This window comes from Monodon monoceros, unplaced genomic scaffold (assembly GCF_005190385.1).
Source record: "Monodon monoceros isolate NGI ecotype Baffin Bay Population unplaced genomic scaffold, NGI_Narwhal_1 Super_Scaffold_7, whole genome shotgun sequence".
In the NCBI taxonomy this organism is placed as follows: domain Eukaryota; kingdom Metazoa; phylum Chordata; class Mammalia; order Artiodactyla; family Monodontidae; genus Monodon; species Monodon monoceros.
Genome location: NW_021703784.1, coordinates 54912021 through 54928843, shown reverse-complemented (window position 1 = coordinate 54928843; position 16823 = coordinate 54912021). Strand labels below are relative to the sequence as shown.

Below are 16823 nucleotides of genomic sequence, written 5' to 3'. Positions count from 1 at the left end.
GCATATGGGCCTCAACAAGATAAAGAAACACTGGTCTAGGGAACAGAGCAAATTAAACTGGCTCCCTGAGGGCTCAAGCCTCCAACTTGGCCTGCTTGGCCAATTTTTAGAATCCCGGGAGTAGAGAGCACCATGTAACACCTCCATTTTCAGATAAGAAGCAGGGATCCAGTGAGGGAAGAGCCTAGCCCAGAATCACATGAGAAGGAAGTAATGGGGCCAGAACAAGACCCCATGGACTCCAGCCTCCAAGCCCCTCCCTAGTCTGCTGTAGCAGCTCCCTTAGTCCCCGTTTGCACCCAGAAGCCACCACTATCCCACTGTCTTAGTGAGTCGGGGCTTGGCTGATGGGGCGCTGAGCAGCTGGTAGAACCCCAACCCGTGCAGCATGCGGCAGGGACTGGCCCCAAGCTGTAGGTTAATAATAGATCGAGCCTAACCACAGCCCCGAGACCGGCCCGGCATCTTCCCGAGCCCTTGCGTAGGTGGGAGCCAAGCCTGCTTGGATGGGCAGGTGTGCTGAGCGGCTGCTAATTATTGTCCTGAGCAGCCCTGGCCACTCGCTCCCGCTGCCACCCAAATCTACTGGCAGGCGCTCGCCTGGAGTTGCAAAGGCTGCTGTGGCCCCATGGGCCTCCCTCTCGAACAAAGTGACTCTCCTCCATTTTTGTGCCACGGATCCCTCTGGTATTCTGGTAAAGACTATAAACCTTATTCAGAGTTTTAAAATGTGTACTACAAAGTACACTGGATTTCAAAGGAAATCAATGGTATTAAAATATAAATACGTACACATTAAGACATCGAATTCCACATACAGTGACACATTCTTTTTTGTTATTACGTTAAAAAGATCTAGCAGCAGGCATAATCATTACTATAATTCTTTTTTTTTTTTTTAGCTGCGTTGGTTCTTTGTTGCTGCGCGCAGGCTTTCTCCAGTTGCGGCGAGCAGGGGCTACTCTTCATTGCGGTGCGTGGGCTTCTCATGGCCGTGGCTTGTCTTTGTTGCGGAGCATGGGCTCTAGGCACGCGGGCTTCAGTAGTTGCGGCACACGGGCTCAGCAGTTGTGGCTCACGGGCTTAGTTGCTCCGCGGCATGTGGGATCTTCCTGGACCAGGGACCGAACCTGTGTCCCCTGCATTGGCAGGTGGATTCTTAACCACTGTGCCACCAGGGAAATCCCACTGTAATTCTTTTTTTTTTTTTAATAAATTTATTTATTTATTTATTTATTTATTTTTGGCTGTGTTGGGTCTTTGTTTCTGTGCGAGAGCTTTCTCCAGTTGCGGCGAGTGGGGGCCACTCTTCCTCGCGGTGCGCGGGCCTCTCACTGTCGCGGCCTCTCCCGTTGCGGAGCACAGGCTCCAGACGCGCAGGCTTAGTAGTTGTGGCTCACGGGCTTAGTTGTTCCGCGGCATGTGGGATCTTCCCAGACCAGGGCTCGAACCCGTGTCCCCTGCATTGGCAGGCAGATTCCCAACCACTGTGCCACCAGGGAAGCCCCCACTATAATTCTTTAGTGATGAGAATAAATGATTCTTCAAGATATCCCCAACTGCCATAAATGTGATACGGAAACACTTTTGGTTTCTATTGGCGTCACTGCCTACAGGGGCTGCTGCTAAGACTACCGTGGTCTGGTACATAAATGAAGGAAACATTAAATTTCTATAAGAGATGGGTGAAAATTAAGATGTTGGTTTTTTTCCCTATCCAAGTCCATGGATCTCCAGGTTGGACACTTATGTTTGTGTTAAGTCCTCTTTACACACTATCTCGTGTCGTCCTCCCAATACCCTGTTGGAAATCGAGGCTCAGGGATGGGCCGTGGCCAGTGAGCGGCAGGGCCCCGGCTTCATGGAAGAGCGTGTCTGTGCTCTTCCTGGGCTCCACTGCTGCGTCCCTGCAGTGAGCAGCCATAGGCTGCCCGCTAACGGGCCTTGGGGAGCAGAGTTTTGAATCATCAGCTTGACCATGATGTGTGGGGTGGGGTGATTGTAAAGGTGGGTCCTGAACCTTCCGCATGTGGAGCCAGAAGTTGTTTGCATCTCCTGGCCCCAGGGGGGTTGGTTCCTGCTGCAGCCGCATGATCTACAGGGATAGATCAGGGAGCCCAGTTCATAGTACTGGGATTAGACTCTGAGAAAGGCAGGTTGTTTGGTGGGTGTAATTCATTTTTGCTCAATAAACCTTTCCTGTGTTGGTTGCTAGGGCTGGAGAAGCTCATCTGACCTGGTTCCAGCTCCCAAGGAGCTCAGGGGCTGAAGGGCCGTCTGCTGGAAGGAGTCTAATGGGGGACGCAGATAACGATGAGACAGATGATGGGGCTGTGGACACACAGGGGTGAGAGGGAGCGGGGCCCCCCAGCTGAGGAAGTCCAGAACTGCAGTGCTGTCTCTGGGCTCTCCATCTGTTCTCTTTCCTCCTCCCAGGCTGCCTTAGCACCAGAGTGTGGACAGTAGGAAGGGACTCCCACTTTCCCAGAGAGCCCAGACATCTGGGCAGGGCAGCCTGGGGCTCTGCCCCCTCTGATCCCGCTACCCCCCAGCCAGAGTTAGGCGTTTGATGGCAGCTGGGTTTCTCGGCTGCTCAGACCCTAGCCTGAACCTCATGGCCCTGCCCAGGCCCACCCGGAGCATCCATCTAGCCGCTGAAGGCGCTTGGATACCTGTGGAGTCTAGGGGGCTTGTGACCCCTTTTCTAGGCCTAAGAATGGGGACCAGAGGCAAACTGCTCAACAATGTGAGTGACTTTGTAAGTGGTCTTAACTTAGTCACAGCCATTCACCAAGCTGCCTCCAGTACTTCACAGTTTGCCTTTAACAGGGTTTTACAGGCTGCAAATGCTTCCCTAGAGACTCACCTTCCCTGTCTGTGACGTCACACTCCTGAGCTGGTCCTGAAAAACTGGACACCTGGCCACTCTATGTTCACCGCCTCTCCCAAGATAGTTGTACCACTTTTAGCTACCTTGGGGAGAGGCTAGCTCAGAGGCTTAGAACAGGACCGTGTTGTGGATGACAAGGGACCACCATTTTCCTGCCCTTAGCCTCATGGAGTGTCTGTGTCCGGCCCTCCCCTCTCCCTCGGGAAACCAGAGGAGGCTGAGCACGGTGGGAAGAAGAGAGCATGAAATCCAAAGCCAGGCAACCCTAGAGCACCCGTGACTAGTGCAACGCCCACCAGAGGGTGTGCCTACAACCAGGGTTGGCTTCCCTTCCTAGGCAGTGGAGGGGATGCTGGACGGAGGCCATGCTTCTCCCAAGCATGAGTACCTGTTGTCCCTGGTCCTGTGCTAAGTGACAGGGGGCAAAGAAGATGTGACCCAGCTAGTGTGGAGAATTCAGAGGTGAGAGGTCCGTGTGGGAGGACAGTATGATACCGGAGAACAGTTTCTGAGGTGAGGTCTGAGCTTAGCCTTGAAGGCTCGGTAAAAATTGGAAGGATAGAAGCTCTGATGAGGGCTTTCTGTGCCAGGTTATTCAACCTTATGGCCGGCAGGCCCAGAATAAAGGGACCACTGGAAGCTGGTCCCAGGGAGTCTTCAAGTGTCCTGCTGGGGGTTTTGAGAGAGGGACTGATGGGCTCTGGGCTTTGGCCTAGGACTGCCTGGTGCTTGGTTATATTGGAAGGGGGCCAGCCCTCCTCCTGGGGCAGGAATCCCACTCTCCCAGGTCCCTCCAGTGGCAGTCTGGGGCTTCTAATTTTTAGTGAATCTCTAAAGCCTGGTGCAGATTTTGGACTTAATAGTCAGACTTGAGTTTGAATCCTGGCTCTGCCTCATTCCTGCTGGGTGACCTTGGGCAAGTTACCTCCCCCTGGAGCCTCAGTGTTCTCATCTCTAAAATGGGGTAAAAGTCATGCTGCCCCACGCTTGAGACAGTGACTCATCCCAAGTCCTGAGACATAGAGGCACTTGGCAGGTCCCTCCCCTCATCCACAGTCACTATGCTGGACAAGCGGGTGGGGAGAACATGCCAGGAGGGGCAGAAAGAACAGCTCTAAGGACAGCTTCACAAGAGATCCACCACCTCTGGCACTGCTGCCCAGACAACATGGAGCCCACGTGCCCCTCGATGCCGTGACAGCCCATCAGAGCCTAGGAAATGAGGCTCGTGTCCCCGTGAGCCGGCTCCTCCCCTGCCCCCCTACCCTGCCCCCTGCCATGGCTGTGGGCCCCCTCTGCCCGGGGCCCCAGCTGTGCCTAGCTTAGTGCCATGGTAAACACTCAGTCACTTGGTGACCCCATGCCCAGAGGGGACTGAAGCCCACCCAGGGAGGACAGGCCTGACCGGGAGCCTTCTGCCTCCCCCCAGGAGTGACCTGCAGCGTCATCCTCATGTACACGTTCTGCACCGATTGCTGGCTCATTGCTGTGCTCTACTTCACCTGGCTGGTGTTTGACTGGAACACTCCCAAGAAAGGTAAGAGCACAAGTCACCCTGCCCGACCCCCTCGCCCTCGGGACACTCCCTCCTGCACAAGCTGAAGTTCCTCATCATGGGTGCTACCCCTTTTTTACTTAGCACCTACTATGTGAATAGCATTGGGCTAAGCCAGGCTGTGGTTCTGGATGGGGAGGGAGGGGGGGAGGTTAATAATGGCTCTAAGGTCACATAGTGGTCCTCATGGAGCTCACACTCAATCCAGGGTTTGCAAAACGTGAGGGAATGAACTTGGAAAGGGGCCCATGGGGAGGGAGGAGGACGCTGCATAGGGCGCTGGTCACCTAGCTCAGGGGTTCACAGTGGCTCTGCCTGAACATCACTCTCTCCCACTCCTACTCCTTCCCAACACTGTATTTTGTTCACTGGAAGGTGGCAGGAGGTCACAGTGGGTCCGAAACTGGGCTGTGTGGCGCTACTTTCGAGACTACTTTCCCATCCAGGTAAAGACTTGTGGGTGTTATCTTGGGAGGGTGGGAATGGATGGGAAATCTGACTTCAAGCCTTAACCCACCCATGCACAGTGACCACATGTGCTGGGTTGAACCATGTGACATCTCCCACTATGAGCATCTGTTGATACTCTACCCCACTTTATGCAGGATTTGAGGCAATTTAGGATACGTATAATGCTATACCAGGTAAAAAGAAAAATCAGGAATTCGGGGAAAATATACAAGTATTTCACCCATAAGGGTCAACAGAGTTGCAGTGGTTGAGCTTCATGGTCACCTCTGAGCTTCCTGGCAGCCAAGGCAAAAAGGGAAACATGATAGTTATTGGTCCTCATTTTGGGAAAGGAAGAAGTTTATTTATTCCTTGGGGAAACAAGAGTTGTTCTAGCATTTGGATCTAAAAGGTGTTTCAGATACTGAGATCCTGGGTGATGTAAGGAGCAGGTATAATAGCAGATATTATGGCCATTGCTTCTCTGCCTTTCAGTGAATATTAAAGTCATAACTTAAAATGGAAGTGATTGGGAATTCCCTGGTGGTCCAGTGGTTAGGACTCAGCACTTTCACTGCTGTGGCCTGGGTTCAATCCCTGGTCAGGACCTAAGATCCCACAAGCCACAAGGCGCAACTAAAAAAAAAAAAAAGGAAGTGATTTATCAGGAGCAATACTACTAAGGTAGTCCAAGTTCATCTGGGCTGAACCAAGGATAGCAAAAGGTGTGAGGGGCTTTCTTTCCTTCTGAAGCTCTTACAGAAATATCACTTCCCTCAGTCAGTCATGGGTAGGTCACTGGGGGTCCTGGCCATGGGAATTAGGGCCCAGAAAATTTGGTGGGCACTGAATGGAGAGTGAGACCCTAATTGCAGAAGTGCTTGGGGAAGGCTTCTGGAGGCACTGCTGCTGGAACTCCGTCCTGAAGCTAAGTAGCACTGAAGGGGCAGGGAAGACAATGAGAGCACCTGAGTTTGAGAAGAAGCCTGGGATGTGGCAGATGGTGAGTAGGTGGAGTGGAGAGGGAGGATCTCCATTTATTGGCAGGCTTCTAGGAACCAGCACTTTCCCCCAAGGAGTCTGTCCTTTAACCCTCACAGTACCCTGTAAGGCGGGTATTAATTTTATCCCATTTTTACAGAAGAGGAAACTGAAGGTCAGAGAGTAGCACAGCAGAATGAGCCTAATAGGGGGTTGAGCCAAGATTCCAGTTGCTGTCTTGCCTCAAAGTCTGGGTTCTTCCCACCACAGCATGCTGCGTCCCTATGCAGCAGAGCTGTAGGAAATAAGCTTGGACGAGTCCTCAGGCTTCTCTCAGGCTTGGAGGACAGAGGCAGGAAAAGCAGGGCAGTCAGACCCTGGGTGAAGCCAGGGTGCAGTCTCCCCATATGAAGCTGGTTTAGACCAAGTTGATCTCTGGGTTTCCTTCCTCCTGCACCGCTGGCTGCTCTGGGTCCCCCACACTGGTCTTCTGAGCACCTGCCTTCTCTGGGGCCAAACTCAAGGTCCTGACAAGATAAAAAGTGGCTTGGTCTGGCTTTCAGTTAACATTCTATCAGACCCCCTGCTGGTGGTCTGCAAGCTAGGTTGGCAGGGCAGAGGCATCTGGGCCCTGGTGCATGTTGGTGACGCTGGTGGATTGTGGGTAACTCTGGCAGAATCCTGAAGGTTTTCCCTGCAGGGGAAAGACCTGCCTAGCCAGCTCACTCAGCACCCCAGCCCCGGCACACCCTAGCTGCTGAGGTAACCCAGCAGAAATCGGTGGGGTTTGAAAGTGAAGGCAGCGTGTGTGCATGCGGAAGTGTGCATGACACAGGGTGGTGTATGTTTGCTGTTGTGAGTCAGCAACTGAGACATCCTGGCGTGCTGCCTGGGGGAGGTGGCCAGGTAGCCCTACATTTCTCCGCTGCACTCACAGGACCAGCTCCCTCTGCCCATTCCAGCCTGAGCCCAGTTTTCCCAGGACCTTTAGGGTCAGGATTCCTGCTCCTCCCTTTCCCTGACCCCATCTCTCTGGCTGCAAGGAATCCAAGGCTGTTGTTGCTGGGAGGATGTTGCATCATAGGACCCAACCCTCTCATTTTGGAGGTGAGGAAACTGAGTCCCAAAGAGGGGCAAGGACTGGTCCCAATTGCACAGCGACTCCATGCCAAGGCTAGTACTAGAATCCAGGCCCCAGGTTCTTTCCCACTGGATCCCTACTGCCTGTTTCTCTGCGAAAGATCCAATCCCAGACTTCCTCACTGGATCGAGCCCCACTCCGTGGGTCTTCCTCTCTCTGCTTTGCTGTTGGAGACCTGGGTTGAGGTCCTGGCCTGTCACTCTATTCACTGGCCAGCACTGTTGCTCCCCGTGTACTGCTGGGCCCCTGATGGGGACACAGAAGTCAGCCCTGGTCCCTGCCCTTGGCTGGGCTCACCCTCTAATGGATCTTGCTAGATTCTGTCACTTTCTGCCCATGGGACCGTGGGCATGCTTTCTCAAGCTCACTGAGCCTCATTACCCTCATCTGTAAAATGGAGCTGCTCATATGATAAAAAGTGGTAAATTATGGTTGGATGTGAGGGATTATGTACTCTTTCTCTCTGCTAGGGCCCTTACCTTGGGGGCCAGGCCCCAGAGTGGCCTGCCCCTCAGGAAACCTCTTCAAGGCCAGTAGCTCCCCCCATCCAGAACAGGATGACCTGATGACCGCTGGTCAGTGCTGGGACAGACAGGTACCCTTCCTCACTGATCTCTGCCCTTCCCAAAGAACCAAAACAAAACCCCCTGTCCCTTATCTCACCTCTGTTCCAAGAAGACAGCTGGGATTTGGAGCCACGTGACACATGTGAGCTGGCCCTGGGAGGGCCCCTAGGCACCAGGACCAAAGCCAAGCTGGGCCTGAGGCATTTATGCCTCAACCTGGGCTCTGTGCTTGCTGCTGGTTGACCTTGGCCAAGCCCCTGCCCCTTGGGGCCTCAGGCTCCTCTTCTGTGCGTGGAGGGTTTGGCCTTAGTGACCTGATGTCAGGGCTGACGCTCTGTGGAGTCGTGTATGACCCTCCTGTCCCACCCCCTTTTCCCAGCCTCTTGCCAATGGTTGGGTAATGATTTCTAACTGTGCCCACCCACCCCTCCCCACTCCCTTATTGGTGAAGCTCTTTGCTCTTTGCCACCAGGGCAGCTCAGCTGGCCCAGAGAGCATCCCTTCTCCCAGCAGAGGTGGGGCTCACGTGTTAACAGCAGCCACCAGGACCACCAGCTACCTGGAAGAGGAGTGGGCAGTGCCCGGGTCACCTCTCCTCGAGAGATGGGCAGGATCTTTGGAGAAGAGACTAGGAAACACTCTCTGAGCTTATAGTCACCTATCTGTCCAACTGCCTCATTTCACAGATGGACCTACCAAGGCCCAGAGAGGAGGGACTGTCCCAAGGTCACAAAGCAAGTCAGTAGCAGGGCTGGTATAGAAACCAAGGCTGTGTCTGGTTCAGGACCTGTGTTCTCATTCCTTTGTTCCCCTGCCGTGGTGCCCCACTGTGTCAGCTTAGGCGAGTCTTCGTTCCTCTCTGGTTCTGAGTTTCCTCCTCTGTATGGTGCCAGGCTGGGACAAGGCTATCTGAACACCCTACCTGCCCGGGGAGGCAGGGTGGGAGGGGTGACTTGCCAGGAATGTGTCCCAGGCTCATGTCAGCCAGCAAGCCTGACCTGGGCAACCCCTTGGGCTGAGACTTTGCCATGGGTAAACAGTCAGGGGACACGAGAGCAGGTATGTCAACAGAGCCTTCATCAGCAGTGTCCTTCCTCCTCCCTCCTGAATGGACACTCTGTCCACCCATGGCGAGGGGAGTGTGGCATGAAGACAGATCAAAGCCGTATCAGGGGCCCGTCCTTTTCTGGGTGCTGCACCAAGGGCCATTAACCTGCACTGTGCCCCACGGCACCTCATTTAACCAATGTCCCACCAGATAGAGGCTTGGGGGAGGGAGGAAACGATTTAAAGAGCTAGCTAGGGTTCCGCCAGGTGGCCCATCCGTATCCCAGGTCCAGGGAAAAGCACAGCTGGGTGGCCTAGTCTAGAGGTGGAGGATGATTTGCTGTGACCTCCGGGGAAGCAGCAACTCCTTTCTCTAGGTCTTAGTCTCTACCTTGTAATCAAAGGAATGGCCCAGATCCGGGGTCTTCCAGCCCATCCTGTGCTGGGGGCTCCCAGGCCCAGCCATCAACTCAGGAGCAAGTTTCCAACGCGGTACTGGCTGCCTCCGCTCTCACCTCAGCGCCTTCCTCGCCCGTGGAAACCGGGACAGGGTGCTTTCTCCTTCTGGCTTTCCCGAGAGCTAATGCGGTAGGGCAGACGTGCTCTCTGCGGCAAAACCTCAGAACAACCACTTCTCGAAGCGCGTGGAAAGCTGGGCTTCCCCCACCGCGCTGGCCGTGGATTCAGCCGCTGCTCTGCCCCACTTATGTGGTGGGCAGCTAACGATTACTTGGGGTTTTGAGCAGCTTTAATCTGCTCGCCAAAGGCAAAACGGGACAAAGGGTACAAATGCCCCAAGCAACAGGGTACGACACAGGGTGTCTTTCTCACAGTCACACATACGGGCAGTTACAGAGCTGGGAGGGGTGCCAGCCACCCTCACTCCCATCCCCTTCTGGCCTCCATCACCTGAAGATTCAGATTTCAGTTTCCCGGAGGCCAACCACCAGCACCCCACGCCCCCCAAACTGAGCGCGAGGTTCTTCCCTCAGTCAGGGAGTTCCCAAATCTGGAATCATAGAAAACCCAGGCTCTTGACATTCTGCCGGTGGCCAGGGGCTCTGCTCCAGCTGGCACCAGCGCAGGGCAGGGGGAACCTTGAAGCACTGCAGGTGGGAATGTCATCAGTGCCACTTCTCCAGAGGCAGGGCAGCCCACCGGACCAAAATGGTCATACCCTTTGGCCCGGGTACTGTCTTTCCTGATGTTTGTCTCAAGAATGCAAGCAGACATGAGGACAAAAATAAGGTATTTATGGAAGCATTATTTCTGAGGGAAATTTTAGAAGCTTTTTAAAGGCCCGTCAGTCAGGGTTTGATTACAATTCTATTCCATGTAGCATAACCATGAGAAGACATGTTACTGAGGGATTTTGATAAGGAAAAATAGCTATGATATGCTTGGGAGGTAATTATTTCAAAATCATATCAACCATATGACCTCAGTTTTGTGGTTTTTTAAAAAGAACATTTGTCTATTTGAGTAGAAAAAAAGCTCAACAGAGTCAGAGCGGTTTATCTGGTTGGCGGTATGACAGGTGCTTTGGATTTTCTCCCTACTTTCCCATATTTTTAAAATTCTCTGATTATTCATTAGTTTTCTAATCCTAAAAGAAAGTGATGTTTTTCTGAACAAGATGCCAATCCTCTCCATCCCTCTCAGCACCCTCCACCCCATCATGTTTCCTGTAATACTGGGTCGGTGCCTCTTGCTGCTCAGGGTTTAGGGAAACTTTGCACCATCCAACCCACCGTCCAAGCCGCCAGTCCCAGGGCGGGAAGCCAACCATTCTTTACAGCATCCAGGACAGCTTTGTTGATAGCACCGCAGGTGAGCGACTCCAGCTGTGCAGCTGACCTCCCCTGCCCACCGTGTGGCTGGCACAAGGGCTGTGGCCTGTCCTTCTGCTCCCTGCATCAGAGCCTGAGCTGAGTCTGGCTGTCTGGAAGGAGGTTTCCATTCAGGCCAGCCGCACTGTCCCTTCTCTGGCCAAAGAAAGGGACTTGGACTTTATGCCAGTGGAAGCTGGACATCCCTCTTTATCTGAGAGTGACAGGAGTTGCGCTGGGGTTTTAGAGCAGTCACTCTGGCTGTGGTGAGGAGGATGGGCCCAGAGGGAGGGAATGCAGGAGGCTGGCAGAGTGCAATTAAGAGGACCTGGGAATGTGTTCGGCTGGAGAAATAAGGGGAATGAGGGAGAAAGTTTCCCACCCCCTTCCCAGGGACTCGAAGTCCAAATGGTGACTTGCAAGTACCCGGCACTGAGAACCCAGTGATGAGAGTCTGAGGTCGGAGGAGAGAGTCAGTCCAGTCCTTCAGGCCCAGGCTTCCAGGGGCCCGGGCACACCTAGTGCCTCCCCTACCTCTGGGTGTGCCCCAGTACTCCTCTGTTGGCCAGCTTCCTCTGACCTGAGGTCTTCCCTGCAGCTGGTGAAGACACACAACCTGCTGACCACCAGGAACTACATCTTCGGATACCACCCCCATGGCATCATGGGCCTGGGTGCCTTCTGCAACTTCAGCACGGAGGCCACAGAAGTGAGCAAGAAGTTCCCCGGCATAAGGCCCTACCTGGCCACGCTGGCCGGCAACTTCCGGATGCCAGTGCTGAGGGAGTACCTGATGTCTGGAGGTGAGAATCCACCTCTGCGTGTCCCTGCCTGAGCCACTCCATTGGCCAGGAAGCCAACCCACCGTGCCCTGGTGTCTGGTCCTGTGTTGGAGACGTGGTCTGCTGAGGCACAGTGGGTCAGGGCTGAGTGGGAGAGCTGTTCATACAATCTTCAGGGTTCAACTAGGATAACATCTTCCCTAGAAAGCCTTCTCTGACCCCTGTTCTGGGCATCCCCAGCCCCTGTGCTGCCCTTTGCACGACTTAATCATCGTCCATGACTCTCATTATCCACCCACCTTGATCCCCACCAGCCTGACTTACTGGGATTCCCTAGCACCTGGCACCAGCATGACACAGTTAGGACCTCAGGGAACGTTTGCCAAATGAATGCATTCCCTAAACAACCTTGTGTCATTGTCCCCACTTTACAGATAAGTAAGCTGAGGCTCAGAAAAAAGAATGGCTTACGTGGGGCCATACTTCCAAGTGGCTGGATTAGGTCTGGGACCCAGGTCCACGGCTCTGTCTATATTTGACCATATGCAGGGGGTAGGGAGTGCATCCATGGGCAGCCCTGACTGTGTGTCCCCCCTCCACTCCCCAGGCATCTGCCCTGTGAACCAGGACACCATAGACTACTTGCTTTCAAAGAATGGGAGCGGCAATGCCATCATCATCGTGGTGGGGGGCGCGGCCGAGTCCCTGAGCTCCATGCCCGGCAAGAACGCAGTCACCCTGCGCAATCGCAAAGGCTTTGTGAAACTGGCCCTGCGCCATGGGTGAGTGCCTCCCAGAACACGTGTGCCCGCGCACGCACACACCTGTCAACAGTTCTGCGCAGCCCAGGGCAGCAGCTCCTTGCCTCCTGAAGGCGGAACCCAGACCCCAGGAAGGCAGAGAAGGGGGTTAGCTATCCTGTGGGGAAGGGGAGGTTGGAGCCCAGAGGTTCAGGCCAGGGTTGCCCAAGCTCAGGCTGGGCGGCCGAGTGGGCGAAGATGCAGCCTGGGTCTCCTGGGCCCTGGCAGGTGGGCTGAGAGGCCAGCCAAGCCCAGAGGCAGCACTGTGCCCCAGGGCCAGAGCGTGTCATGCAGCTAGGAGAGCGAAAGGCCAGGAAGGAGGGTGTTGTGGCCCGAAATATCAAGGAAGGCTTCTTGGAGGGGTAACCCTGGGGACAGGCAGAGAGGAGCTAGGCAGCCTGGATCTCTCTGACCTTTTCTAGGGGTACATTCTGGATAGCCACCTGTTCAGCACATTTCACTGGACAAAGTGCATTTACTTCTATGGTCCCGTTTGATTCTCCTGCAAAATCCTGCAGGGATGCCATCCCCATTTTCCACTTGAGAAAACCGAGTGAGGCTATAGTGACCTGGTCAGGGCCACATTGTGAAGCCCTGACATGCTCCCCAGTCACTAACAGGGGCAGAGGGCCTGTCCCCATCTGGCAGTGAGGGGACATGTGGTTTGGGGTCCCCCGGGTGACTCTTGTACACCCCTGACGGAGGGGAGTTTGGCTGGCGTCTGGGGCCTCTAGGGCCGCCAGGAGGAACTGAAGCCAGTGATTGGGCTATGACAGACCCTGGCCTCTCCCTTCCAGAGCCGACCTGGTTCCCACCTACTCCTTCGGGGAGAATGAGGTGTACAAGCAGGTGATCTTTGAGGAGGGCTCCTGGGGCCGATGGGTCCAGAAAAAGTTCCAGAAGTACATTGGCTTCGCCCCGTGCATCTTCCATGGCCGAGGCCTCTTCTCCTCCGACACCTGGGGGCTGGTGCCCTACTCCAAGCCCATCACCACCGTGGGTGAGCCCCTCTTCCTCCAGACCCTGAACTCGGGTGCCACAGCTAGTTTAGTGGCAGAGTTAGGATTCAAATCCATCCCTGGCTCTGATGTCCATGCTCTGAACCATGAGGACGTGGACCTGTTTGGGTGCTGATGGGAATGATCGTTGCGGGAGAGGGATAGGGGATAGTTCCATTACCACGAGCTAAGCTGTGCTAGATGAGAAAACAGGACTCAGCAATTCTGTGTTTTCAGAGCCCAAGTCTATCAGGGAAGACCCCCTTACAGCAAAGACCAATAGGGGGTGTGAGGAGGACATGCAGGGTGCTCTGGAGGGTGATAATGGGCCCCAGGGAGGAGGTGACTCTTTTTTTTTTTTTTTATAATTTTATTGTTTTACTTTTGGTTGTGTTGGGTCTTGGTTGCTGCGCACGGGCTTTCTCTAGTTGCAGCGAGCGGGGGCTACTCTTCGTTGTGGTGCACGGGCTTCTCATTATGGTGGCTTCTCTTGTTGTGGAGCATGGGCTATAGGCACACAGGCTTCAGTAGTTGTGGCACACGAGCTCAGTAGTAGTGGCGCACGGGCTTAGCTGCTCCGCGGCATGTGGGATCTTCCCGGACCAGGGCTCGAACCCGTGTCCCCTGCATTGGCAGGCGGATTCTTAACCACTGCACCACCGGGAAGTCCCTGTGACTCTTACACTATTAGCTGAATAGGAATTATCCTGAAAAAGAGGGGAGGAAGAGACTTTTTGTCAGAAACAATAGCCTAAATGAGGTTCCCGCAGCAAGACTGTATAGATTTTTGAGGAACAGATGCAAATCAATATGCCTGGAGCAGAAGCCTGTGAGAAGCGTAGCAAAAAAACTGGCTGCACTTCGCCCCCAGCTGTGTTGTTTTGCGTTCATATGAGACAATTTAGAGGATTCCAAAGAGTTATCTATTGTAGGAGTATGTGTGTCTGTGTGCATCTGTTAATGGTTCACAACCTAGAGATCACATAAGAGCATGGAGGCCGCAAGCCATGGACTTCAGGGGCCAAAGCTCACATAGATACTTTGAGTTCTTATCAGGGCCAGATGTTTTGCTTTGTACTTTTTCCAGAGAGATCAACTTCCTGCATTTTAGGTCACACGATCCAGACTCACCCTTGACTCTTGTTACACACAAATCCCATACCAGGTCTGACGTCTGTGAGGCAGCAGGGACATTTCCATGCACAGGGTGGCTGGAGAGGGACGGGGTCTAGTGGACGGCGTGAAGGAGTTTGCTCCTCACCTTAAGAATGGAAAACTGGGGAGTTTCCTGGTGTCCTAGTGGTTAGGATTCTGGGTTTTCATTGCTGTGGCATAGCCCTACAAGGAAGGATCCCCATGTGATAGGTGAGGAAACTAAAGCGCAGAGAGGTGAAGTGATGTGCCCAGAGCAGGGCAAAAGCAAAGCCATTACCTGATCCCACACCTCTCAGAGGAGCTCCCAGCTGAGTACTGTGGGTACAGCTGGACTTGATCCTATCTGCTGTTTAGTGGCTATGCGGCCTTGGGCAGGTCCCTTCCCGTACCCCTGGGCCCCAGTCTTCTCACCTGTAAAAGGGACAGCCTGCAATGGAGCACATTCAGCACAGTTCCTGACAGGCGGCTGGCAAGTAGCGCAGGGTCGCTACCATCAGCATTATGGTGGATGCCCAGGGAGCGTGGACCGAATGGCACTGACTAACCAGAGGCCTCTGCCCCATCCCTGCAGTGGGTGAGCCCATCACTACCCCCAAGCTGGAGCACCCGACCCAGCAGGACATCGACCTGTACCACGCCATGTACGTGGAAGCCCTGGTGAAGCTCTTCAACCAGCACAAGACCAAGTTCGGCCTCCCGGAGACCGAGGTCCTGGAAGTGAACTGAGCCTGTCCGCGGGGGACAGCTTCTGGGAGGAACCAGCTGCAAATCGTTTTCTACCAAGTTCTCTAGTGCTTTTTGTTCTGTAAATGTGGAAGCGTCATGGGTGTCTGTGGGTTATTTAAAAGAAATTATAATAATTTTGTTAAACCATTACAATGTTAGGTCTTTTTTTAAGAAGGAAAAAGTGAATGTTTCAAGCTCTTTCACTTCCAATTTGTCCTGTTCTAGGTGGTGGCTGACCCATCTGGGCCTTTATGGTTTCTCAACCAACCCCTCTTCTCCCCTTCCCAAAATTACAGAGAAAACTCAGTCCTGGTTAACTGGGGAAGGAGGACAGCCATTAGTGACTCAGGCCAGTTAGATTATTTGCCCTTTGTCCCTGGGGGATGAGGGGCCAGAAGCTTCCTCTAATACAAACATCTCTACGGCCGGCTACCCCACGCTTGACTGCACGACCAGCTGCTTCTGCCAAGGGGAAGACTCAGAGGCAACAGGGGTCCCCATTTTCAAGAGCTCAGGGATAAACGTCTGGAATATTCAAGCTCAATTCTCCTTTCTGCCACCCCCCACGGCCCCAGTCTCTGAAATCTGAGCCTGGACTGGCCTCCAGAGAGAGGATGGAGGTGGCGGTGATCCCAGGCTGGGGAATGAAGCTGTCCGGTTTAATCATCTCTTGGATTATCAAGCCCCACCATGTTCTGGTTGGAGTGCTGGTTTTCCTCAGGGAGCTGATGACATGGACCCAGCACAGACCCTGCATTGGCCTAAATCACATACTTCTCAGTGGCCTAGGTTTGCTTAACCCACACCCTCAGTAGTGGATGTGGGCGAGGGGTCCCATTTCCTGTTCCCAGAGGGACCTGGCCTTCTGAGCAGCAGACTGGTCCAGAACAGAAGTTCCCCGAACCCAAACCTCATATATTTGTGCCTTTCTGAGAGGGGGCCAGGGAGGAAATCTAGTCCTTTGTGTATTCTGTTTTCTCTTGATGAGATCATTATACCATGTCAGACTTTTGTATATTCCTAAATGAATAAATGAAAATGAGTGTCCTCTATGAGTTATTGCAGGGGCCGCATCTGCATCTTGCTGCTGACACTTGGGGAGACCACCGCCCCCACGGGGCTGCCTGCTGAGCCCTCTCCCCCTTGCTTCTTTGGCCCACATGGCCCTATGTGGTGTATTAGTTATTAATTGCTGTGTAATAAATTACTCCACAACTTAGTGGCTGTTGGGACTTCCCTGGCAGTCCAGTGGTTAAGACTCTGCACTTCCAATGCAAGGGGCACGGGTTCCATCCCTGGTTGGGGAACTAAGATCCCACATGCCACTGCAGCGCAGCCAAAAATAAAAAAAGACAGAACTTAGTAGCTGCAAACAACAGTGTCCACTTTCTGAGGGTCAGTGATCAAGGTACAGCTTAGCTGGGCCCTCTGCTTCAGGGTCTCACACAAGGCTGCAATCAAGGTATCAGCCGGGCTGTGATCATCCCAAGGCTTGACAGGGGAGGATCCACTTCCAAGGTCGTTCTTTTGGCTGTTGGCAGGATTCACCTCCTCACTGGCTTTGACCAGAGGCCACTCCCAGTTCCTTGCCACACGGGCCTTTCTGTAGAGTAGCTCACAGCGTGGCAGCTGGCTGCATCAGAGAGAGTAAGCAAGAAGAACCAGAGAGAGTGCAAACAGAAGCCACAGCCTTCTATAACCTAATCTTGGAAGTGACAACCTATCCCTTTTGCCATATTCTCTCCATTAGATGCAAGTCACTAGGTCCAGCTCACACTCTTGAGGATTACACACGGAGTGAACACCAGGAGGCAGGGCTCACTGGAGCCCCTTCACAGCTGCCTTCCACCTGTGGTAAAGGCTACTGTCCTGCTGTAAGGTCCTAGAATAGCTGAGCTAGAAA

The 16823-nt window shown here is 53.7% G+C and overlaps 1 protein-coding gene across 2 annotated transcripts in view; it reads left to right on the top strand.

The window, feature by feature from the left end:
* Positions 1-15070, top strand: part of DGAT2 (diacylglycerol O-acyltransferase 2) — a 31175-nt gene extending 16105 nt beyond the window's left edge. Inside the window, exons 1-7 of one of the 2 annotated variants that reach the window (XM_029208184.1) lie at positions 1359-2347; positions 4320-4427; positions 4821-4891; positions 11058-11262; positions 11849-12023; positions 12839-13041; positions 14766-15070. In XM_029208184.1, coding sequence (XP_029064017.1) covers positions 2314-2347; positions 4320-4427; positions 4821-4891; positions 11058-11262; positions 11849-12023; positions 12839-13041; positions 14766-14920 — 951 coding nt within the window. In that variant the 5' untranslated portion in view covers positions 1359-2313 and the 3' untranslated portion in view covers positions 14921-15070. Of the gene's footprint in view, positions 1-1358; positions 2348-4319; positions 4428-4820; positions 4892-11057; positions 11263-11848; positions 12024-12838; positions 13042-14765 lie in introns of those variants that run through there. The other variant, XM_029208183.1, reaches the window with a different exon arrangement.
* Positions 15071-16823: the final 1753 nt, after the last annotated feature.